Below are 25,834 nucleotides of genomic sequence, written 5' to 3'. Positions count from 1 at the left end.
ATTTTAACAAAAATCCACCCAAACTGCCAACGTCGCAGAAACTTATGCGAGGCCCCGCCCCCTCCTCGCCCACTGTGCAAGAGGCCCCGCTCTGGCTCTCGCGCCTGCGCACTCCTCCAGGAGAGGGAGGGGGAAAGTCCTCTTTCCATTTCCTCGGTGCGCCGCTCTCGAGCCTCACGTGACCCAGCGGCGGAGGTGGGCGGGGAGGCGCGCGGGAAGGCGCCTGCGCGCGGCTCTCCTCAGCCTTGAGCGACGGCCAGGCGCGCGTGCGCAGAGAGACGGTTGTCGTCGGCCGTCGCCAGGCGCTTGACGGCAGGCGTCGAGGGAGCGTCGGCCGCCCTCTCTATGGGGAGGAGAAGATGGCCCCCTTCCCTGAGGAGGTGGATGTTTTCACGGCCCCGCACTGGCGGATGAAGCAGCTAGTCGGGCTTTACTGCGAAAAGGTATCCTCGCGGGGGGGGAGGGGAGGAAAGGGGGCCGAGTTTTACCCGTCCTCCGCGGGCGCCCTCGCGCCCCCTCTCTGCTTGGCGTGAGCGCGCGCGCGCGCGCCCGGGGGAGGGCCTGCGGGAGGAGGTGGCTCGGCGACCACTCCCCTCCGAGTTTCCCCGCCATCCGGGTAAACTCGGGCGACTCTTGAGGGTCGGTGTTGGGTCCAGGGGGGAATCCCGGGTTCAGATCCTGTCGACCCGGCCTACTCTGCAGGGCTGTTGTCGTGAGGTTTGAGGGGGAGGATGTGGAAAGCTGCTTTGAGCTATCATCATCATCAGCATAATTATTGCCATCATTATTAAATTTTTATTTATTTTAATGACATTTTAATCACTTTATCACGAAAAAGCATAATATAAAAAACGAAGAAAGGAATAGTTGGATCAATCTTTATGACTGGTTATACGAAAGGAACACTCATTACAGTTCAAAGTATGATAATAAGAAAAGAAGAACTATATGCATAATTTTAGCTGCTCCTTCCTATTGTCGTGCTCATGTAATTGATTCACGCAGAGTTGTTGGCCCTTATCTATGTATATTAGAGAAGCATCCATCTTATACTTTAAAATCATATTAACAACACATATACTTGAGAATGCCTAACGTGTTGTGACAGTTGAAATAAAACTTCTAGAATGCTTTAAATTCATATTCTATTCTTCTATTCGCAGAATTAGCTGATTTTATAACTGTCACGTAACTTAATTTTATTCAGACCTTTGTCTGTTGTGTACAATCTAAATGCCAATAAAGGAAAGTAAGTTAGTTAGTTGATTTTACAAAAGTATTTCTCATTTGATCATCCCAGTTCTTTTGTATAGGAACTGTTCCTAATTTCCCTTAACTTTTGCTGCAGTTTTTAAATCGGTGAGAAAAATTACTTTTTTATGTTTTCTGTCATCTGCCTTCCTCACTGGGACTCAAGGCGGATTGCACAGTCAACGGCATTGACGGTCTGGGACATTCAGTAAACAATGCAGTGGACATTTGGGTTCTAATCAGAAGTCTAAAAAACAGAGCTGAAGCAAAGCATAAATATGAATGTGACAGATTAAACAATGCAAAAATTGTATAGTAGAAAAGAGGGGTGTCAATTAAAAACAAAAACTCTTGAGAGCAGCAGTGGCGTAGTGGTTAAGAGCAGGTGCACTCTGATCAGGAGGAACCGGGTTTGATTTCATGCTCTGCCGCTTGAGCTGTGGAGGCATACCTGGGGAATTCAGATTCGCCTGTGTACTCCAGCACACACCAGCTGGGTGACCTTGGGCTAGTCACAGTTCTTCGGCGCTCTCAGCCACACCTACCTCACAGCGCATTTGTTGTGGGGGGGAGGGGGAGGGAAAGGAGATTGTCAGCCCCTTTGAATCTCCTTACAGGAGAGAAAGGGGGGATATAAATCCAACTCTTCTTCTTCCTGCAGAGTGAGGCCACACTCCCCTGGCCTTCTGCTTGAATTCTTCACATAGCGTTTGCGCCTTTCCCTCCACTTCCCTGTCTGTCACATGCTCATTTAGTTTGTACTGTACCCCATGTCTCTCTCCAGTGGGGATTCAAAGCGCCTTATAGCATTCTCCTCTCCTTCATTTTATTCTCACAGCAGCCCTGTGAGGTAGGTTAGGTTGAGAAGTGTGACTGGCCCAAGGCGTCTCTTCCTCATTTGGGTGTGGTATTTCTGGTTTGGTCTTGCACCATTTTGTCTTAGCAACAGCACTGAAAGGTCAGTGAAGTGCAGAGCAAGTGGCAGACTGAAGGTTTGAACCTGGGTTTGTTCTGTTCCTCCCCTGCCCCCAATTGTCTTAGCCTGACTCTCCTAGACCCTGCTGGCTCAGTAACTTGGGCTGCAGAGCCCACAGTTCGCATAGGGTTGCCAGCTCTAGATTAGGAAATTCCTGGAGATTTGGGGGTGGAACCTGGTGAGGAGGGAGGTTGGCAACCCTAAGGGTTTGATGTGTGGCAGATCTTCATAGCGGAGTCCTGGTATCACTGGGTAAAGTGACACTTTGCATCGCAGCTAAGGGCTGTAAAATCCTCAGCTTTGAGAAACTTAGTTTACACTCTGCTAGTGTTCGGAGGCGCGTTTCACAACAACCCTATGAAGCAGTTAAGGCTAAGAGTGAGAACAAGTGGCTCCTGGTGAACTCCATGGCAAAAGGGGTCTCTTCTGCCCTAGTCTAAAGACCACACCCCCTACCTTAGTACACAGGCTGTATTCTTATCATTGCCTTCTCTCCCTTAACTGTGTTGATTTTAAGATGGTAAGTAATAAGGATCTTTTCCCTTGCTTATTAGACTAGAGAAAGCCAAGTTCTTGTCTCCACTGAGCTGTAAAGTTCATTTGGGTGACCTGTTGCCAAGCACAAACCTCAGCTTAACCTACCTCAAATAGAGGTGGAATAGAGGTATCAAATAGAGGTGGAAAGAATGATATATGCCAGCCTGAATTCCACGGGAAAAAGGAAGGCTACAAATGATAGTTTGGTTGGTGCTCTCTGAAGTTTCATGCTTGGTAATGGTGACATAAAATAGCAAAGCGCCCCCCCTCCCCATCTTTCACTACAACCCCCCGCGAGAATGTTCCCAGGTAGATACTGAATTACAGTTTTAGCATATAGAATACTGGCATTTCTCACAGAGAGTTTTGGAGACTGTCAACCATATACGTTCTACAACAACATGATTTTCCTGGCTTTTACTGGAAATATCTTTCATCTTCAACTCAAAACCTAGTTTTCTATAACGTAGGAGGTACCAACAGTCCTACAAACTGATATAACTGACCCACAGCATTTTCTAGTTCACTTCCTACATAGCCATTTGCAGGGAACCAGTCAAAAAAGCGAAAAACAACAACAGCAGTTCTCTTTCTAAAGCTCCCTGGAGGTAAATCTCGTTTGCCAAAGGCTATCAGATCAGTTATTGTTTATGAACTGTACTAAATTAAACTGTTATGAGGTTTCAGTTGGCAAGTTAACGCAAAAAAGCCTTAACCGCTTTTGAAATGGTTCATGCCTCCCACTTTGAGGAAGTAAGATGAAGTACATTTTCCTTCCCACGTAATATCTGTCACATTCTGAAGGATAATGGCTAAAGGTATTTGAACGTTTTCCTTCCCTTGATTTTTTTTACAACTTTTCCACTTCCTAGAAGTTCTTCTTTTTAGTCCATTGAAGGTTCTTACTTAAATGAAATTACCTCTTTCCTACTATTCTGCTCACCTTGTTATTTTCTTGGATATTCCTAGTTATCAGTATGCCTTGAAACCATGTCTTTTCAGGTCGCAAGTTTCTAGCTGTCAGGAAATGTTTTTGGCACTCAAGAGCGAACAGGTGCATTTATTCCGGGTCATACGTAGAATATGCTTTCATTTTCATAAAAAGTGACATAGTTATTTTTTTTTAGGATCCCTGTGTTGAGGAGTCAGTGAAGTCTACATTTCAGCAGTGGGTAAGAGAAGAAAAGAGATGGGCAAGAGTAGCAGGTTAAGGGATGCTTAGATAGAAGAATGTTCTAAAATTGGCTGACGGGAACTTCAGGGATGAGTTGCGTTGATTTTCATAGTACTTTTCAAGTGTATTTTGATCGTACAGCACATTTATCCTCCTTTATTTTGAATTGTGCAGAATAGCGACTGAAGATTAAGTGTACCTTCTCGATGGGGGATATGTTGTTTATTATTTCAGCGATCAAAAGTGTCATCTGGATTTGCTCAAGAGAGTTTTCCCTTCTAACCATTTTTGCAGGCCAAGGGCCGTTTTTGTGCCCAGTACATTTTTTTCATGAGTATGAAATGGCCACATGGAGCCAGAGGGAGGCTAGGAAAAGGCATCACAGAAGCAACCTGCCTGCTCTTCCTCTTTTAAGGGACTGGAGACAATAGACACTGTTTCTTCTGATCACAAATGAATCAAGTGACAGTCTCTTTTGGACAGAGGAAAGGTGGTTCTGGTGAAAAGCATAATGGAAGGGGCAGGTGTGCCACTCACTTGTTTGTTCAAATACCATTATTATTTTCACCTGGAAGGCATCTGTCTGATATAGTGAGTACAAAAAAGCTTGAATAAGGATTGCTGAGGATGCTGTAGTGCATAGGTGTCAAACTCGTGCCCCTCCAGATGTTATGGACTCCAGTTCCCATCATCCCCTGCCAGCATCATGCTGGCAGGGGATGATGGGAGCTGTAGTCCACAACATCTGGAGGGCCGCGAGTTTGACACCTGTGCTGTAGTGAAATGTCATCCTAGGATCTGATTCTGCTGCAAAGTTCTCAAGCCCCAGAATAGTTAGGGGTGCTGCTATGCTCTATCTATTTCTTTGTGGGGGTGGGGGGAGTCATTGTCAGGATTTTATCTAAATACAGTTAGCTTGAATGATGACTCAGAATTCTGCCGATGATAAAGTGGAAGCTAGATGTTCAACCGTCACTTCGTAGCTGTGCTGAATATTTCTAAAACGATGAAGTTTTTAAATCATCTTCTAAGTAGATTTGTTATGAAATGCCTAAAACAATATTTTTCCGGACTAATAATTGGAATTTGTACTGGGCTTTCTCCACTCCATTTTCCTTTTCAGGCCTTGCTGTCCTGTGATCCTGGCCATTTCTGTCACTTTTGGTTTCCTTGTTGTTTCTATTAAATGGCAATTGAAAAAGAACTACCGTATATACTCATTTATAAGTCGACCCGAGTATACTTCGAGGCACCTAATTTTACCACCAAAAACTGGAAAACTTATTGACTTGTGTATAAGTCAAGGGTGGGAAAAGCAGCAGCCAGCGGCACAGAGCAGGGCGTCTTCCATTCCCTCTCTGGCCCAGGGAGAAGGCAGCCACCTTCTCCTTGGGGCAGAGGGGGTTCCCTGCTCAGCGCTGCTGGCTCCCGCGGCGCGAGAGCCAGTGTCACAGAGCAGGGCTCCTCTGCCATTCCCCCTCTGCCCCAGGGAGAAGGCAGCCTCCTTCCCAGGAGACCCTGGGAAATGTAGTTCCCAGCACGTCGTTTGCAGCCTGGAAGGGAACACAGGCAGGCCTCTTCTCAAGCCTGCTCCATTTGCTAAAGTAAGTGTGGGGGCGCGCGGGGGGAAGGGAGAGGGGTCGGGAGGGAATTTTCTGCCCCCCACATGACCCAAAGCTGTGAGCCTGGTGGGTGGCGCCCCCCCGTAGCCCTGCCACTGACTTGTGTATAAGTCAAGGGGGGCATTTTTCAGCCTTAAAAAAGGACTGAAAAACTCGACTTATAGGCAAGTATATACGGTACATTTATTTAGAACAGTCCCTAGGGCAGTGATGGCGAAGCTTTTCGAAAGCGAGTGCCCAAACTGCAACCTAAAACCCACTTATTTATCACAAAGTGCCAACACGGCAATTTAACCTGAATACTAAGGTCTTAGTTTAGGAAAAACGGTTGTCTCCAAGGCATGTGTTACTCGGGAGTAAGCTTGGTGGTAGTCGGTGGCTTTGCTTTGAAGCAACCGTGCAACTCTTCCAACGGGTGAATCACAACCCTAGGAGGGTTTACTCAGAACAAGCCCCATTGCCAGCAACCAAGCTTACTCCCAGGTAAAGGATCGTACTTTTGTTCTTTGCATGAAAATCAGTGGGGTTTAACAGCACTTAACAGGGTTACCTACACTGCTTCCCCAAAACTAGGTCTTACGTTTAATACTAATAATTGAGCCCAGCAGCCCAGACCAGCCTAGATGTGTGGCGGGGGGTGGGGGGGCACTCTGTTTGCATGTGCCCACAGAGAGGGCTCTGAGTGCCGCCTCTGGATCCTGTGCCATAGTTTTGCCACCACTGCCCTAGGGTTTTTTTTAACCCTCTGTTAGCTTCTATCCTTCTTAACTCCATGCTTTATATCTCTTTGCATCACTGTTTTACAGCAAGTTAACTGAGAACTTTTTATTTCCTTGTTCTCTTGCCACAACCTTTGGTTTGCAAGCTACTTTTATGATTGCCTCAACTTATTATTAATCAACTGCAATTTAACCTAGTATTAAACTTAAAAGCTAGTTTATAAGTGCACGCCTAACCATATTTATTCAGGATTCTGCTGAAGTATATTCAATGGGGCTTTCTCCCAGAGAAGTATTTTTAGTGTTGCAGTATACATACTACATATATGGCTGCATTTGTATGATGCCATGGAGCTGGGCGAACATTCGCGTTTAAGTTTACGATATGTTCTAGATTGCTAGTAGAAATATGTCAATCACAGGGTAATGCTCTGCTTGGCTGTTTTAATCACTTTGTGTTTATGTAAAAAGATTGGTCTTCGTGCTATCTTCATGTTCTCTTGTTGCTTTTCCCAGTGGATAGAAAGAGAATTGGGTCCAGTGACTACACTATTTTCTCTCTTTTCAGATATTTTGTTGTTGTAATGAGTCAGGGTTTGCCAGCCTTTTTATGGCTGTGCATACCTTTGGAGTTCTGAGACGGGATGGGGGCACAGCTACAGAATGGTTGTGGTAGGAGCAGAGCCAACCACAAATGTCTCTTGCAGTTAGTTACTGGAGCCAGTCACACAGAGGAAGCCCAGGTACAGAAGAGTGGGAATTTTAAAAATGTATTGGGAAGTAGGAGAGGGAATGAGATCAACATTGTATTGGAAGCCACCTCTGAAACATTATTTTAATCTGTACAGCCGATCAGAAGCCCAGCAACACACCCCCCCCCCCCCCCGCTTCACCCACATTTTGAAAACATTTGGTGAGTACCAGGAAAAGTTTTGGCGAGCACCATGGTGCCCATGACCCTGTTAAGGACTCCTGTTTTACATAGTAATGCATGAATTTGTTCAGTTTAGCTGCCTGAACTTGGTGGAAATGTGCAGATATGTGGGATGATAGGGTCTATGACAGTGGTGGCAAACCTATGGCACGGGTGCCAGAGGTGGCACTCAGAGCCCTCTCTGTGGGCACGCACTCACAGAGTTTGTCATGTGGGGGGGCGAGAAGAACTAAAGCATGATCCTTTACCTGGGAGTAAGCTCGGTTGCTGGCAATGGGGCTTGCTTCTGAGTAAACCCTCCTAGGGTCATGATTCACCTGTTGGAAGCATTGCATGGTTGCTTCACCAAGCTTACTCCCTAACATGTGCCATAGAGCCAACCTTTTTTTCTAAACTGAAACCTCAGTATTCAGGTAAAATTGCTGTGTTGGCACTTTGCAATAAATACCATATATACTCGTGTATAAGTCGACCTGCATATAAGTCGAGGCACTTAATTTTACCACAAAAAACTGGGAAAACTTATTGACTCGTGTATAAGTCGAGGGTGGGAAATGCAGCAGCTGCTGGTAAATTTCAAAAATAAAAATAGATACCAATAAAATTACATCAATTGAGGCATCAGTAGGTTAAATTGTTTTTGAATATTTATTTCAAAGAAAAACAGTAAACTGGCTCTGCAAGTGGAAAAGAGGGTCAACAAGAACAATATGGTCTCAAAAACCTTAGCTCAATCAGCAACCAAGCTAAAACACAGGAGTTAAAATCCTTCAAAACTGGATTCCTCATCATCATCTGTATGTCCAAATGTAACCCAACTTAGATTTTAAGAGGGATATTATCAGAAATGGAAAATCTACTATTAGCTTCCATTGTAAACAATGGGGGATGGGGCACCCTTTTGGGGATCAATAACTTTGGATCCCCTGACCCAAACTTCACCAAACTTGGCTAGTATCATAAAGAGACTCTCCTGATGAGATCAGCCAGGTCTGGTGAAGTTTGGTTCAGAGGGTCCAAAGTTATGGACCCTCAAAAGCGTAGCCTCATCTACTAATAGCTCCCATTGAAAACAATGGGGAATGGGGGCACCTCCTTTGGGGGTCCATAACTTTGGACCCCCTGAACCAAACTTGGCTGGTACCATCAGGAGTGTCTTCTGAGGGTACCCTGAAGTATTGGTGTCGCTAGCATTAAAACTGCGCCCCCTGCTGGCCGGCAAAGTAAAAACACACACAAAAATTTAATGACCCGCATATAAGTCGAGGGGAGCTTTTTCAGCATTAAAAATGTGCTGAAAAATTCGACGTATACATGAGTATATACGGTAAGTGGGTTTTGGGTTGCAATTTGGGCACTCGGTCTCAAAAAGGTTCGCTATCACTGGTCTATGAGGGTGGTAAACCAGCAAGGTCTCTCTCAGTTTGTATGGTGTAGCAGAGTTTGTGGATGCAGAAAATTGATTTATTGGATTTTAAATTTAGAAGTTATTTTAGTTGAGCAGTTGCAGTGTTAGTTGTGGCTGCAGTGTAGGCCAGATCCTGTGCAGTTCTGCTGCACTTAGTGATGCTGCTTCTGGCCAAACTCCTTGCTTCTTTTACTGACCTCTGCTTCTGTCAGTCCCAGTGAGCCCTGCAGGTTCCCCTTGTTTTTCCTTCCATCTGTTCTTTGGAACATGGGAGCGGAGGGAAAGGAGGAGGACTCTTGCTCTTGCTCTGTAATTAGTGTCATTGTATGGGTAATTATGCAATGAAATGCTTCATAATCTCTAAAGTAACTAAGTGACTGTAGCCGGAGTTTAACTTGCAATTTGCAAAGGGATAATCTTTTAACCCTGTGTTCTGTTTTTTTTAAAAAACAGCAAAAACTCAGATTTATTACCGTCCTTGCAGTTTGTTGCAGAGCGACCCAAAATTTGGGAATTGCCAAACTAAAAATGTTTCGTGATCTTGTACAAAAGACTCACTTTAGACATTCTCTCTATAAATTGAAGTCTATAAAATTATGCATGGGGTAGAAAATGTTGACAGAGAGAAATTTTTCTCTCTTTCTCACAATACTAGAACCAGGGGGCATTCATTGAAAATGGTGGGAAGAATTAGGACTAATAAAAGGAAACACTTCTTCACGCAACGTGTGATTGGTGTTTGGAATATGTTGCCACAGGAGGTGGTGATGGCCACTAACCTAGATAGCTTTAAAAAGGGCTTGGATAGATTTATGGAGGAGAAGTTGATCTATGGCTACCAATCTTGATCCTCCTTGATCTCAGATTGCAAATGCCTTAACAGACCAGGTTCTCAGGAGCAACAGCTGCAGAAGGCCATTGGTTTCACATCCTGCATGTGAGGTCCCAAAGGCACCTGGTGGGCCACTGCGAGTAGCAGAGAGCTGGACTAGATGGTCAGATCCAGCTTGCTTGTTCTTATGTTCTTATGCTTATGTATTTCAAAAGAATGTAATTCTCATCTGCAGAGCAAACAAGTATGCCTCATCACTTGAGGTTCTTATTCTATATCAGATTAGTGATTTCAACATCCTTCACCAAATTGATGGTTCTGATATCCCTTCCGCCATTTGGAATAACATATGAATTTTAGCTTTGGTTTGACCTGCACAGCGAGTTGGGTGAATTCATAATTTGATTTTTTAATTTAAATTATATACCTTCGTATATTTATCTCACCTATAATTTACTAACCAGTAAAGCATGTGTGTACTCTCTCATACAGTTCTTAGGGACAGTGATCTGAAAAAAATATTAATTACATTTTTGCCAAGTTTGCTTAATATTGTGTTGACGAGTCATTCATTGTTAATTTTATGAAACCATCTTTACCACTAGAGCATTTCCATGGAAAAATAAAGCACTGGAAAAATTTCCACAGTATTTTTCTGCCCCTTATTTATACTTACAGGTAAGAAAATTAAATCTCCATTTTCAAATGTTGGCTGAGCTGCAGGGTCGCCATAAGTCAACTGCTATTTGAGAGTCATTGTAGTGTAGTGATTAAGAGTGATGGACCGTAATCTGGAAACCCGGTTTGATTCCCCTCTCCTCCACATGATCAGCGGACACTTGTCAGGTGAACTGGATTTCTTTTCCCTCTCCCCCACATGAAGCCTGGTAGGTGACCTTGGGCCAGCCACAGTTCTCTCTGAACTCTCTCAGCCTCGCCAACCTCACAAGGGGTCTGTTGCAGGAAGAGGAAGGGCAGTCGTTTGCAAGCCCATTTGAGCCTCCTTGCAGTTGAGAGAAGCAGGGTAGAACAACAATCTCCTTTATTGACATGATACTTAAAATTACAGAGTGCTACACCCAGAGTCACATGCTCATAGTGAAAGAGAGGAACTTGGCCACCCCCGCTGTAGTTTGGGGGTACTGGTTGCCAAGGACTTAGCATACTGTTTCTCTATCGGTAGACAGAGTGCAAAAGGCAGCATATACATTCAAACTCTTCTTTTTGATGGCCAAAAAGACTCGTGTAGGCTTGTGAATTGTTTGGATCCAACCATCCTCCAATGCAACTGGTTCTTTCTCCAGCAGAAAAGCCACTTACATTGGGAGAAAGCTTCAGACTGTGCTCAGTGGACTGGTGAAATAGGGGTGAGCTCCCCCATCCTAGCTCTCTGTGGTAAGAACTCCCTCCTGTGAATAGGCAGAAATACCTTTATTAAGTGAAAGAGCTGATGATTTTGCCTGTGTCCCCATCAGCATGCCACAGTTTGTAATATGGTGATACATGAGTGCTTAGGCAAGTAAACTATGAGTTAGTAATGTTGATCAACTCTAGTTTGTAACCTAGTGAACCAGTCAGCATTTCATAGCATTTTGACTTGAGCTGTATTTTGAAACTTGGTCAGACAGGGTACAAACCTTTTGTCCTTTAACGTGAGACAAAGGTTGAATAAATACATCTCTGGTAGCAGATAGTGAGTGCAAGAATGTGGCTCAAACACCCTGGTGAGTCATGAGAGAAGAGAGCATCTTTTGCAGTACAAGTCAGAGCATGTCTTTAGTGCTGCTATAAAGTTTCCAGCTTCATCAGAACTAGAAGTTTGGGTCCCAAAGAACTGCTGGTGGTGGAATTTGGCTGATGGCGAAGGTAAATGCTTTGGGCTCTCACAGGAGGACTTTCCATTTGGCAGAACAGTGTGATGTGGTGGGTCAAGCAGAGGTGTCTTAACATGTGACCCAGGGACCAGATTCAGCCCCTTGAGAGGGCTTATCAGACCTGTGAACCAGCTGAGGCAACCCTGCCCTTCCCGATCTGGCCTGATGAACCCATTGCGGACTGGTCAGTCTAGGCACCCACCTCACCCTGCTCCCAATCTGCCACCTCCCCCATGACAATTTGGGCTAGCGAGCCTGTTGCAGGATTGCCAGCTGAGGCAGCCTGCACCTTCCCCAGTGCCAATCTGGGCTGGCGAGCTCGACCAAGTCACATTTTTGTCATATCTGGACCTCGTAACAAATGGTTTCGACATCCCTGAGTTAGAATGTTAGACTAGTAATGGATGTTCCTGCATATCTGATTATGGCTTCTACTTGGCTTATCTTCTGGTTTACAGGTTGTATATTTTTTGCTTTTAGATAAAAGGCTTCTAGTTACTCACAGCAATGTGTAGGATGCTCACCACCTTTAATACATGACTACCCACTAGAGGAAGCAGGGATGGAACTTGATATAGATCTGAGGTCACACAGAGTGCTCCATACAGCTGTAGGAATGGTTACTGGGGGCAAAACATGGGCCCAGGAACTCAAAGAGAATGGCATCCTTGAAAACAACGTGTCTGCTGAGGCCCACGAGGGACATATAGAACCACTGACCTTGTCCACACTAATGCTGGAAGAATATCAGGAACAGTGTCACCCAGAGCAACCTCCAGCATTTCCCCTGGACCAAATGGCACAATCTGCACCTAACCCTGGCTCCAATAACATCAGCAATACTATCCCCTCCCCAGATGCATCAGATGCCCCACTTATCAAGGTGCAAAGCAGAGAGGCTTCTAGTTACCAAGAGGGAACTGTTTTCCAGAGTGATGCTTCTCTGTTGTATGGGGGAGATGTGTACAACCTTTCTATGGAGACAGTGGTGAAAGATGAATTGGCTTTAATGAAGCCGTGTTGCACTTTTTGGCTGCAATCCAGGAAAGCTATGAATTTACACAGGGGAGAAGTATCTTTTCTGTGGCGCTGCTGAAAAGCAAAGGGGTTTTATTGAGGGCGTGCACCCATCGGTATCAAGCTGGCCCTTCACGGCTCCTGGCGAGGCACTTTGGCGCCTTTGGATCCTGGTTGGGATCTTGCCTTCCTTTTGTCACATTAAAATTTATGTATATTTGAAATGTTTATAGGCCTCTACATTTCTTCCAAACAAATAAGAACCGAAGGGGGACCCACGGTGGCAAACCAGCGAGTGTGTTTGTGGGCCCGTGGCTTGTGCATGCAGTCTAAAGCCAAGAAGGAAAGCCCTTGGGTATCTGAAGTGTAAAAAGACTTGTGAATCTCTTCTGAAATATCAGCAGAATTATTCCCTGCATAGTCATAACAGATTAAAGATAACTGTGTTAAAAAAAGAAAGGGGTAGAGCTGAAGTAGCCGTTGTAGACATAAAAATATGAATGCATAATTTCAGGTGTAACATTTCAGGTGTAAAATATGAATGCATAATTTCAGGTGTAACATTTTTACCAGATGAATTCTATTTAGACTGATTTTTGTATGGGTTCAACTTTGTGTCCTCTAAATCAGGGTAAGTTTGACCCTTGACTTGTTTTGGAAGGTACCATTCTTTGTTTCAGAAACCACAGATGTATGTAAAAGAGATTTTGAATGCTGGCGATTTTCATCTTCATCATTGCAGGTTTTTTCCTCCATAGGGTTGGAAGTGCTGGCGTTGGGGAGAGCACAAATGGGCCAGGGAAGTGGGGTGACCCAACATGTCTTTCCAGAACATAATTTGACTTACTGACACAAATTAAGTCTTTCTTTCTTTTTTCCCTCAGCTTTCTAAAACCAATTTCTCCAACAACAATGATTTCCGAGCTCTGCTCCAATCCTTGTATGCCACTTTTAAGGAATTTAAAATGCACGAGCAGATTGAAAATGAATACATAATTGGCTTACTTCAGCAGCGCAGCCAGACTGTGTATAACGTACACTCGGATAACAAACTGTCAGAAATGCTTAGCCTCTTTGAGAAAGGATTGAAAAATGTGAAGGTGAGGAGGACGATTATTTGATTTTTCAGTGGTGGGATGTAAACAAATTGCGAAGGCTCTGAACTGAACACTGGCAACCTCATATAGATTAAAGTAGTTCTATTGCCACAAAAAATTATTTGGTCCTTACTGCTTGTTGATTAGCTGCCTTCTTGTAGGCAGTGATTTTTAGTTGCTGTGCTGGAGCTGGAGGTCGGTATCTAGGTCATCAAGAATGGACTTATTCAGAACTCTCATTGCTGGAAGCTGAACAGTCCCAATAAACAAGAAGCGAAGTAGATTCTTGAGCACATCCTGGGCTCTGAAATGTTCTGTGATAACCAGTAATTGTCCTGAGAAACATCTTGTAGCCATTGCATGTTTTTTTTACAAGGACCAAATCTGCACTTACCTGACTATGCTTTTGACTAGTGCTTGACTAGTACTGTTCAGTAGATTGCACATCATGACTCTCCCCTTTTTAAAAATTCCCCTAGAAGTGCTGTTAGTGTTTATGGGATATGAAGAACTTCATTTCATTTTAATCTCAAGAATAGCCAATAATATAATCACCCACAAAATCGTTCCTGAAAAATGAAATGTAAGACTGTAGTATCACAGTGAGTTAAGACTTCAGGATTTTGACTCTATATATCTATTTCTCAAGTGTGGTCCCGAACTGTGGCTACCTAAATCCATGGATTGGGGCCATACTCATTCTAAGCACATGTTTCTGAAACTTGGGGGTCCCCCAAGCTTTGCAAAGAATTGGCCTTTAAAAAAGCACACGCGGGTTTAAATTCCCTCAAAATAAAAAAGGTTGCGCATGCACAAACTGTGCTTACATTTTTCTTCCTTGTTGGTGGTGTCAGCATCTGGGAGCCTTTCTGGGCTTAGCTGCGGTGTCAACCAGGAGCTTCTCTGGGCCCAGAGTAGCTCCCAAACAATGATGCTCTGGTAAGGCCGGGAACCATGCCTGACTAGGTGACAGGAAAGCTGTTCTGGGGCTGGAGCAGCTTCCCAAAACAACAGATTCTGTGGCTGGTAAGGTAAAGAGAGGGGAGAGAGATGGTTGTGTGTGTGTAGAATATAGAGAGGGGCATAAGTTGACAGAGAAGGGGAGGGTAACAAAGATGGAGAAAGTTTGAGAGCAAAAGGGAGAAGGGGCGAATTTCTAGATAAAGGGAATAAGGGAAATGGAAGGGATAGGTTGGCAGAGAAGGGCAGGAGGTTGATGTTGAAGGGGTGGAGGGCAAAAGGGAACAGAGGTTGACAGATAAGCAGAGGGGGAGATTGATGGGAAAGGGATGGGGTTCAGAAGAGATGGGGAGGAGGAGAAAGGGAAGGAGATTGTCGGAGGAGGGGGGAGGAAGAAGGGGAGGATCTTTAGATGAGGGAGAGGGGGAAGCAAGCAAGGGAGATGGGATGCACCCTCCCTACAGGTTTCTTAGCGGCCCCCACATATTTGTTCTTAGTCTTCATATTTCAATCAACCTCTATTTGTTATAGTCATAGATCATCTGAGATTGACACGCAGAGAAACACGAGCACATCTACAAAAAGTACAATTTCAGAGCCGTATGATATGCTGACCTCAGTTGTGCAAATGTAATTAATAGAAACCTAACCAGCTGCTTCTTTGTTGAGCACACCAAGGTCCAAATTCTGGCCATCTTAAAGGTGGTTTCATTAGAACAATCTGAGAGGAGAAGGGAAATAGAAAATTGATCAGGTGTGCCAGGAAAATGTGGGGAGATTGGAGTTTGTATTTAAAGGTGAACCATTAAAGTATTAAATCAAAACCTGATGCCCCAATCAGGCATGTCTGCAGCAGTTTTGTACGTGTGCACAATTTTCTGTATTTCACTTTGGTTATATGTGCATGTTGGTTTCTAGCCAGCTTTTGCAAGACGTAAATTAGACAGGATAGCAGTGAGGACTTGAAAGTAGCTTAAACTTGTTGACCTTTTTTGTTTGGTAAAATACAAGGTATTTTAAGTGTAAAGATGTTAAGATTGTTGGTTGGAATTATTCTTACTGTCAAATGGTGCAAAGGCTCTATAATGGGCTTTTTATTTTTTTCAGAATGAATATGAACAGTTGAACTATGCGAAGCAGCTAAAAGAAAGACTGGAAGCTTTCACCAGGGATTTCCTTCCTCACATGAAAGAGGAAGAGGAGGTGAGTAAAGCTGGGAAATAATTGCAGCATGAAACATTTTTTAAGAGCTTTACATTTAAACAGTAAAATGTGTTAATTATTTTGACACCTTCCATCATAGGGAATTGATGGGGTAAGTATTGTGGGTTTTTTGTCAGTCTTGAACTTTCTAAAGTGAAAGGAAGTATAGATTGTATCTTTCTGTGTAGAAATAAACCAGATTCCTGATAAATATTGGACTTTCCGGCACAAATTGTTTACTGCGTATCTTGCTGGCAGATGCAACTTTTTTCCCATGAACTGTCACATGTTTTTTTTTCCCCTGCTTGGTTCTGGAAATGTTTTCAGTTAACATTTTCTCTGTTGTTTTCACAAACACTTTTACTGATGTTTTGCCCAATTAATTTCTGAGCTAAATTCCCTTAAGCGTGTAATCATAATGATTTGGTCTCTAGTTCTGGCCCAGCCAAATTCCTGGCCCTTATCCATGCCCCTGTGTAGTTGCCAAGCCTCCCCTTCAGCCATTCTATCCTCACCTTCCTCCTCCATTTTCAATATGGATCAGACCAGCTTTGTCAATTTCACTTAGAGCTGCTGAACATTCAAAACTAAAGTAAAATACACATTGGAGTTTCCAAAACAGAAATCCTTTAATCAGTAGTTTTTGTGGCACATATTTTGTTGTTTTGGTATCTTTTTAGTACCACTCCCCACTGTATTGTTTGTTTAGTAGAATTAACATTCAGGTAGAAAAGCAAAGCGACTGGGTGGATCAGCTTTGTCAGTTTTAAATAGAACATTCCCTCCTCCTCCTGGAAGCCCATCTTCCCTTCCAGCCATTTCCTCTTTCCCTTGATCAGCCGCCCCACACCCCCTCCCCAGTTTCTGGGTGGATATTTTAGAAATTTTTGAAGTTACATTATCGATGGAGTGCTGGTTCAAATGGGCGATTGAGTGCTAAGCTGTTCCCCCCCCTCCCCAAATCCATTTTCAGGATGGGTTGGGCCAGCCTTGTCAATTTCACATAGAACATTTCTTCCTTCTCACTGCAGCCGATCTTCCTTTTCAGCCATTTTTTCTTTTCCTTAGTCAACCCTTTCCCCTCCTCCCCCCTCCATTTCTCCCCTTGCATTTTTTAAAATTTCAGATTTAGAGTATTGATAGAGCACTAGAGTAAATGGATGAGTTAAGTTAATGTTGCCAAAGTTACACAGTAGGATTGTGAAGATTCTAGTCTTTTTTTATTGAGGATGGGTCTCTGGTTTTTTTTTTGGGGGGGAAGGGGCATACAGATGTAGTAATAGTGGATTGCGTCTTGGTTTGTGGTGCCAAATGGTGGATTGTGCCATTTTGAGTGTAAACTTTTCCAGATTCTGTGGGGCTGGAGGGAATTCTGGGAGCGCAGATCAGAGAATCTTGGAGAAGAATGGGAGTATTTTTTTAAAAAAAGTTTTCCCCTGTTTCTAATTTTGTTCACCACCCTAAGGCCTCTGAAGAGGACGGGGTATAAATCTCAATAAATAAATAAATGAAACCATGGTCGTAGTGACCAGTCAGGGCAAACTGAACAAAGTCACGTGGTAAAAATTAAGGTAATGATTGCCCACATCACAACTGACAAGAGCCTCCCCCCCCAAAAAAAACTGTCTCTTATGTGGACAAGATGAAACTGACTAATGAGAACAAAGACAACATTGGGAGGGGAGGCACTCTGTCTAAATTAGTAGAAAACAATAGGTTTGGCAACACCTAAAATACGGGGTAAATACAATTTGCAGAAACGAGCATTGTCTGGCAGATACTTGGTAAATGTATTTCTGTCAACAAAACTACAAATGTTCAGTGTAATCCTGTCTAAAAGGATTATCTATGACTTTAGTTCCACCATTTTTACAGTCAGAATATTTTGTCCTGAAGCTTTGTGGTCCCAAAGGTGGCTAAGCGGCATACGTTTCCATATCACAGGATTTGTTTGTGAAAATGAGGCTCTAATGTTGGGTGGTGTGGGGGGAATTGCCCCTAATGTCACTTCTGGGGAAACATCATCTGCATGCTGGCAGTGTTGTGCAACAGTAAGAGTTGGTGTGTTCTTTTTTGTGTGCTGTTTAAGGTAGCTGAATCATTGCCAACAGATGCTGTAATTGTTTCTTCAGAGTAAGAAAATCTTCACATTTGATGGAACAGAATTCATGTTTTCTCTTTGTGCACATGTGTAGATGTGTTTGAAATTTCAGTAAGTCAAGTACTTTAGTACTAGCAAAAGTAATCACGTCTGACAGGATTACTAGTTTTCATTTTGAGATTCGTATATGTATCACAATTGTACAGATGTACTCTGGATTATGTTGCAAATTTTGAACTTTCTGTTGTTAGGTATTCAAAAATATGGGATTAATGATGGGAGAAAATATTTTCGTTGGCTAGTTTAGAAAAACACATTTGCATAGATTAGCACAGTGGTTCTCAACCTTTCATATTTTATGGTCACTGTGTCAAAGAACCTGGGTCCCATCATAATATAAACAGCCTACTTTTCCCAAGAAGGACATCTATTTACAGGCCTTCTGTTGCTATAGTTATCATTTATGGTAAGTTTTATGGACATAAATTGCCAAAGATGAGTAGGGGATTGGGAGAAAGGTTACTACTGATGTGCTAAAAGATCACAGGTGGATTAACGTTGGCAGGTAGGATTGGCTGTAGGCAGCATGTCACTCTTGCAGGAGGACATGGGGACTAAGGGTGAATTTTTAGTGCTTGGAAATCTGTGTCCCCCTTGGGCTGTTCTGCATTCCACCTGTCACTAATTGAGAACCATTGGATTAGTAAACACATTTTTCTGTAACATTTCAGAGCATTTTTAGAACATCTGAGATTGCAGTGATCCTTTTTTTGGGGGAAAACAAGCAAAAAAATTGATATCTTTGTGGTTTCATGAGCTGTCATTTCTGATACTGATCCAAACCCAGACAGGTTTGGGTGTCTGTGTGCTGGAGATATCATGCTGGAAGAATATCTAGCTTGTCAAAAACTGGTGCAAGCTTTTGTGTTGGGGTGGGGGTGGTATATGTGTGGGGTGTTCTCTGAGCATTAACATTTTCTGCGTATTTTAGGTTTTCCAGCCTATGTTGATGGAATATTTTACTTACGAAGAATTAAAGGATATTAAGAAGAAAGTAATTGATCAGCACTGCTCGCAAAAGGAGACTGCGGCCGAAATACTTAGAGGTCTTAGTCTCTGGAATCAAGCTGAAGAACTCCAGAAAGCTTTTAAATACTCTGTGGATGAAAAGTCAGATCAAGGTAAACGGTTTTAGTTACAAGCAGTCCTCAATTTATAATACACCAAGACAAGAGATCTTCAACAGTGGTTTGGCAGGAATGGCCTCTTGGGCTGAGGGAGTTCCGAGAGAACTGACTAACACAAGGTCTCCAGGAGGCTTCCTAAGGAGGACTGGGGAATTGAACTCAGTTCTCCAGATTTGCATGGGCTGCTCTTAACCACGGCACCATCATGCCAGCTCTCTGTGGTGTCCTAAGTAAAAGTGGTGGTTTTGAAATGTGCAGACTTCACATACAAGCTAGAGGGGTCAGTGCTATCAGTCACAGACCAGGAAAGGGATTTAGTTGATAGTTCCATGGGAATGTCAATTCAATGCATGGCAGCTGTGAAAAAGACAAACTCTATGCTGGGGATCATTAGGAAAGGAATTGATAATAAAACTGCAAAGATTGTCATGCCCTTATATAAAGCAGTGGTGCAACCGCACTTGAAGTACTGTGTTCAGTTCTGGTCGCCACATCTCAAAAAGGATATTGAGGAGATAGAAAAAGTGCAGAGAAGGTCAATGAGGATGATTGAGGGACTGGAGCACCTTCCTTATGAGGAGAGGCTGCAGCGTTTGGGACTCTTTAGTTTGGAGAGGAGACGTCTGAGGGGGGATATGATTGAAGTCTATAAAATTATGCATGGGGTAGAAAATGTTGACAGAGAGAAATTTTTCTTTCTTTCTCACAATACTAGAACCTGGGGGCATTCATTGAAAATGCTGGGGGGAAGAATTAGGACTAATAAAAGGAAACACTTCTTCACGCAACGTGTGATTGGTGTTTGGAATATGCTGCCACAGGAGGTGGTGATGGCCACTAACCTGGATAGCTTTAAAAAGGGCTTGGACAGATTTATGGAGGAGAAGTCAATCTATGGCTACCAATCTTGATCCTCCTTGATCTGAGATTGCAAATGCCTTAGCAGACCAGGTGCTCAGGAGCAGCAGCAGCAGAAGGCCATTGCTTTCACATCCTGCACGTGAGCTCCCCAAGGCACCTGGTGGGCCACTGTCAGTAGCAGAGAGCTGGACTAGATGGACTCTGGTCTGATCCAGCTGGCTTGTTCTTATGTTCTTACTAACCTGTCACAGCTTCATTAATGAATGTACATCGCTGCATCCTGAGAAGGGGAAATGCCTTTCTGACCACTATTGGAATGCTTGAATGTAGTCACATGTTTACATTTATATTATTTTCCTCCAGAAACTGAAGAAACAGGGCAAATCACCAGTATTATTCACCTTCCTTCTGAAGTAATGATGACTATTTTTAGCTATCTTAACCCACAAGAGCTGTGCCGATGTAGTCAGGTCAACACCAAATGGTCTCAGTTGGCTAAAACTGGATCTCTCTGGAAACACTTTTATCCTGTCCATTGGTCCAGAGGTAAGTGGCTGATGGAAATGCTCCAGTTTTTGTAAACAAGATTTGCCAGTCCTTTTTTTGCAATGCAAGAATCAGTGGAGACAATATTTGACCTTAAAGGTCGAGTGTTATGTCATGTAGCATTACAAATTATAAATAATGACCAAGTATGTGGGCGCTTAGTTTCCACAAGAGAGGGACACCCCTTGCCCATTGCTTGCTAACCAAGCTTCTGTAATGTCTTTGGCATGTGTCGCCCAATCCAGCACACATCTGACTCTGCTGGATTGTGGCTCATGTCTTCAAGTGATTTAGATTTTTCTGTTTGCTTTTGTACGGAGATCTTCCATACAAAGATAAGTAATTTGTTTACACAATCAAATAGCAGATTATTTATTTCCAAGCGGATGTGCCTTTTGGCAAACTGTGTGTGTAGGCATGACAAACAGTTTTGCATTTTGTTTCTAGATGTACCGGTAAGTTCGTTGCAGACAGTATGAACAATTTGGCATGCTTTTGTAATTAAGAAATGCATGACTTGCAGAACAGCAAACTTGCATGTCAGTCACTTATTTTAAATGTATTTCTTTTCTTGGTTATTTAAATGATTGGTTTTAAATTGGGTTTGTTTTGAATAAAGTGCACATTGCATTCAACGTATTCTTCTTGAGACCTGTTTAATGTTGGTAGATGAAGCCTCAGAAACACTTTTATTGAACTGGGAGTTAAAACTTCAGGAATTGAAGTCTTGTATCGTGAAGTGCAGCCATCTTCTCAGTCTTCTGCTTGAATAGTTCATTGTTTAAAATTCCTGAAAGAATCTGAACGAGTTAGTCTGGGAATATAACATGTTTAGCACAGTCTGTTGAAGTAGTGGGAACATCTCTATTCAGGTCATGCGCCAGGACCCTGGGGATTCTAGACCATGTGAGAATGCTTCCATTTTAGCGTTTACTACATCCTGCATCTTCATTAATCTTCTGCCAGCATTTTTCTGCTTCAAGAAACTCTGTATTTGCTTGTCGTTAATTTCATAGTTCTCTAGTAAAGTTCAAATGAGCTTTTTATCTTTTTTTGTGGTTGATTAGGAGACTGGTCCAGTGGCCAGCCAGGTGACCTAGATACAGAACCTGATGAAGACTGGGTAAAAACCAGAAAAGATGAAAGCCGTGTTTTTCAGGAATGGGATGAAGATGCTGATATAGACGAATCTGGTAAGGCAAACTGTGAATATACATTCTGCTCTATGTGACTTTGTCTTCAGACACCCTTTTCCAAGCTAGATATGACCTTGGGTACACTAATGAAATGGTGTCTGGTGAGGATAGTGTAAGGTTTCACGGGGCAGATGATAGCAGCTAAGTGTTACAGTTGCTGATCGCATGTTAAGAGGTGTCGTTTGGGATGAGCAATTTACTCTTTTGTCTGTTTGAGAAATCAGTGTGGCTGGGTACACATACAGTACTCCTGTAACACATAGGTGTCCAGCTCGCGGCCCTCAAGATGTTAAGGACTACAGTTCCCATCATCCCCTGCCAGCATCATGCCCCTGCCACCTGTGCCGTAACACAAGCTTACTTTATAGAAGCAGAAGTTATATTTGGGTGCTGTGTGGTTTCCAAGCTGTATGGCCGTGTTCTAGCAGCATTCTCTCCTGACGTTTCGCCTGCATCTGTGGCTGGCATCTTCAGAGGATCCTCTTCAGAGATGATCCTCTGAAGATGCCAGCCACAGATGCAGGTGAAACGTCAGGAGAGAATGCTGCTAGAACACGGCCATACAGCCCGGAAACCACACAGCACCCAAGTGATTCCAGCCGTGAAAGCCTTCGACAATACACAGAAGTTATATTCTAAGCTTAAGACCAGATTTAATAGGCATGCTATTTATTTGAACAGGTATCATTTATTTGGGCATCTTGATGCCGCTTTTCTGTCTGAAGGATCCCAGACCTACCTATAGATGAGAGCCAATGTAGTGGTTGGTGCTGTCAACCCTGCCCCCCCCCCCCCTTTTGTGTCTTTCCTTGCTTACTCAGAGGAGTCTGGAAGACAGTGGCACTGAAGAATCCCTTGCGTGTGCTTATTTATGCTTGCATTGTTTAGAAACCATCGGTAACAGTTCGGGGAGACCCAGGTTCAAACCTCCAGCCTGCCAGGGAACGTTGCTGGGTGACTTTGAGGGAGCCACACACTTTCAACCCATCTTATAGGGTGGCTGGTGAGGATAAAATGGATTAGGTGGGAACAATGCGAGCAGCTTTGGGCTTCCACTGGGGAGAAGGGCAGGGAGGAGACAAATCAGATCAGTACACAAAGTTCCAAAACCACTAATTTAAACAAGAACGCATCTTGGGTAGGTCCTCATTCCTTGGCTAACCCTTAACAGACCAGGTGCTCAAGAGCAGCAGCCGCAGAAGGCCATTGCTTTCACATCCTGCAGGTGAGCTCCCAAAGGCACCTGGTGGGCCACTGTGAGTAGCAGAGAGCTGGACTAGATGGACTCTGGTCTGATCCAGCAGGCTCTTTCTTATGTTCTTATGGCTATGATGGGCTATGACTGGCTATGATAGGCTCCATGCTATGGCCTAAGGGCCCAAAATACCTCCATCTGCTCCCAAATACCTCCCATCTGCTCATACCTTTGGTCAGGACTGAACTTAAGAACTTGCAAGGAGAAGAGGAAGGTAGCTTGCTCAGATGGTGCTCAGTAGCTGCCATTTTGATTAAAAACTTCTTGTTATAAAGATTTGAAAGGAATTCTTCCTGCTGTTCCTGATTCCTTTAGTTCTCCTCTCATGTTCGGACAGAGCTACTTCTGAAGTGTTTTTGCCTCTGAGGTTGATACAAACTCCTTTCCAAGTTCATGTTCCCTCTTGCTGTCCATTTTTGTTCCTGGGCAGATTTGATTTAGAGTTTGTGTCCTTTTGCTGCATCTAGACTGCAGTTACCAAAGGATGTTATTTGGGCTTAGAACAGTGATGGCGAACCTTTTCGAGACCAAGTGCCCAAATTGCAACCCAAAACCCACTTATTTATCACGAAGTGCCAACATGGCAGTTTAACCTGAATACGGAGGTTTTAGTTTAGAAAAAACGGTTGGCTCCGAGGCGTGTGTTACTCGGGAGTAAGCTTGATGGTAGTCGGTGGCTTTGCTTTGAAGCAACCGTGCAACTCTTCCAACGGGTGAATCACGACCCTAGGAGGGTTTACTCAGAAGCAAGCCCCATTGCCAGCAACCAAGCTTACTCCCAGGTAAAGGATCATGCTTTAGTTCTTTGCATGCAAATCAGTGGGGTTTAACAGCACTTAACAGGGTTACCTACACTGCTTCCCCAAAACTAGGTCTTAGGTTTAATGCTAATAATTGAGCCCAGCAGTTCCAGGCCAGCCTAGATGTGTGTCTGGGGGGTGGGGGCGACTCTGTTTGCCCGTGCCCACAGAGAGGGCTCTGAGTGCCACCTCTGGCACCCGTGCCATAGGTTCGCCACCACTGGCTTAGAACAAAAGGTTAAAACCTGCCTCATCTGTTTGATTTGTCTAATCCTGATCCACCAAAGGAGGTGGAGTAATCTGTTAGTCTTTCCTGAGACTTATGCACATGTTTGTGGAATTAAGACCCCTCCCCCCCACATACACACATAAAGCTCCAGCAGTCACTGCACCTCCCCAACCCTCTTAGGAGTACTGGTTGCCCCTCTGGTTGTCCCCCCTGCTTTATGTATGGTCCTCAAACACCTGTTCAGAGGTAGGGGAACACCAAACCAAGAGAAACTGATAACATAAAGAGCAGTCTGACTTGTGGGCAGGAAAACTAATATAGTCTTAATTCCGTAAGCCAGGATTGGCCAACGAATGGTGCTCCAGATGCTCATGGACTACAATTCCCATCAGCCCCTGCCAGCATGGCCAATGGACTACAATTCCTATCAGCCCCTGCCAGCCTGGTCAATTGGCCGTGCTGACAGGGGCTGATGGGAATTGTAGTCCATGAACATCTGGAGCACCATTCGTTGGCCACCCCTACCTTAAACAGACAGAAGCTTTATTCTCTAATTAAAAATTACCCAGCATGCCTTGAGTATAAGAGTACAGCTACAAAGCTGGTATATAGTATCTAAGAAAATAAAAGCAGAGATAGCTTCCTTCTGTAAACCTCGAAGAAAATTACCCTGAAATTGGAATATCTCTCTTTCCCTTTGGGTAGAGCAGGTGGGTATCTGTGTACTGATGAAAGGCTTCCAGCTGACTGTTCACACAGACAAACTGCAGACGATGTTCCTCTTCTTTCCAGTTGTGTTTGAAGTGGCAGGCAAAAAAATGATGGAGATAGATGGATAGAAAGTGGGATACATGAAAAGAGGAAGGAGAGAGAGATGAAAAGAGAAAGGTGACAAGAAGAAGAAAGGAGGAGGAAAACATGGAAAGGGATAAAGGAGAGAGGGATGAAAAGAGAAAGAAGGGTAGATGAAAAGAAAGACGAAACCCCCTTTTTCAGAGTGAGGCGATGTAATGCAAACCTTTCCCCATTGCTAACTGAGCTCATGAATGGAACCAGGGAGGATGGGATTGACCATTGATTGCTTTGGCCTGACTGTAGTCAGCATCTCCTGGGGCCTAGGGCAGTGGTGGCAAACCTTTGGCACTCCAGATGTTATGGACTACAATTCCCATCAGCCCCTGCCAGCATGGCCAATTGGCCATGCTGGTAGGGGCTGATGGGAATTGTAGTCCATAACATCTGGAGTGCCAAAGGTTCGCCACCACAGGCCTAGGGCATGGCTGAGGAATTCGTTTTCTCTGCTCAACACCATTTGCTGGTGAAAGTCCCCTCAGCTTCAAAAGAAGTTAGGCAGCATGAGAGACTTTTTTTTGAGAAGCCCACGTTTAGAGCCCACATGTCCTGGCATCCAGCAGAGTGCTCCCTCCCTCTCTCCCTCCTTTGTCCAGCACAATGGCCACACGCTGCCCACCCTTCTGTCTTGCTGCTTCATCATCCCTCCTTCCCAGCCCTCCCCCCGGCTACCCCTGATGAGATCCCAGCTTGCTGCACCTCTGAGCCCAGGGAAAAGATGGGTGGGTGGGTAGGCCAGCAGCAGCAGAGCGAGTGGCAGTGGGAGGGAGAGGCACAGTGAGGAGTAGCCTAGAGGCTGCTTGGGGAGAGGGGGAAGAGGTGGATGCCCCCCCGATTACCAATTTGAGTGGCACCTGGGGCAAGTGCCCCCTTGTACCCCAGTGTTGGTATGCCTCTGAATAGATGGATCTGGTCTCTGGTGACATCCCTCAAGGTAGTTGTCATCAAATGCTGTATGGTTCGCAGCAATATTTCTCTGTACCTCATCTCAGTTCTGTGACCATGAAGTCTGGTTTTGGGGCCAGAAATATCAAAGCACACATGCATTTTTGTAAAGCAATATGGGGCTCATAATCTCATTTGCAATATAGGTGACTCTGACAGAGACCGTAGGAAAGTCCAAAAGCAATTTATTCCAGGTGACCCACTTATTTATCGCAAAGTGCCAACACGGCAATTTAACCCGAATATTGAGGTTTAAGT

The 25,834-nt window shown here is 44.0% G+C and overlaps 1 protein-coding gene across 1 annotated transcript in view; it reads left to right on the top strand.

Annotated features, from left to right (window-relative positions):
• The first annotated feature begins 263 nt into the window (after window positions 1-263).
• The window catches only part of FBXL5 (F-box and leucine rich repeat protein 5), a 37,071-nt gene continuing 11,500 nt past the window's right edge, over window positions 264-25,834 (top strand). The window contains exons 1-6 of the mRNA XM_048509242.1: window positions 264-443; window positions 13,229-13,444; window positions 15,509-15,604; window positions 18,697-18,886; window positions 20,117-20,299; window positions 21,367-21,492. Of these exons, the coding sequence (XP_048365199.1) occupies window positions 360-443; window positions 13,229-13,444; window positions 15,509-15,604; window positions 18,697-18,886; window positions 20,117-20,299; window positions 21,367-21,492 (895 nt within the window). The 5' untranslated portion in view covers window positions 264-359. The remainder of the gene's footprint in view (window positions 444-13,228; window positions 13,445-15,508; window positions 15,605-18,696; window positions 18,887-20,116; window positions 20,300-21,366; window positions 21,493-25,834) is intronic.

This window comes from Sphaerodactylus townsendi, linkage group LG10 (genome assembly GCF_021028975.2).
Source record: "Sphaerodactylus townsendi isolate TG3544 linkage group LG10, MPM_Stown_v2.3, whole genome shotgun sequence".
NCBI classification, from domain to species: domain Eukaryota; kingdom Metazoa; phylum Chordata; class Lepidosauria; order Squamata; family Sphaerodactylidae; genus Sphaerodactylus; species Sphaerodactylus townsendi.
The sequence above is the reverse complement of the archived record's forward strand: the minus strand, read 5'-3'. Positions and strand labels throughout refer to the sequence as shown.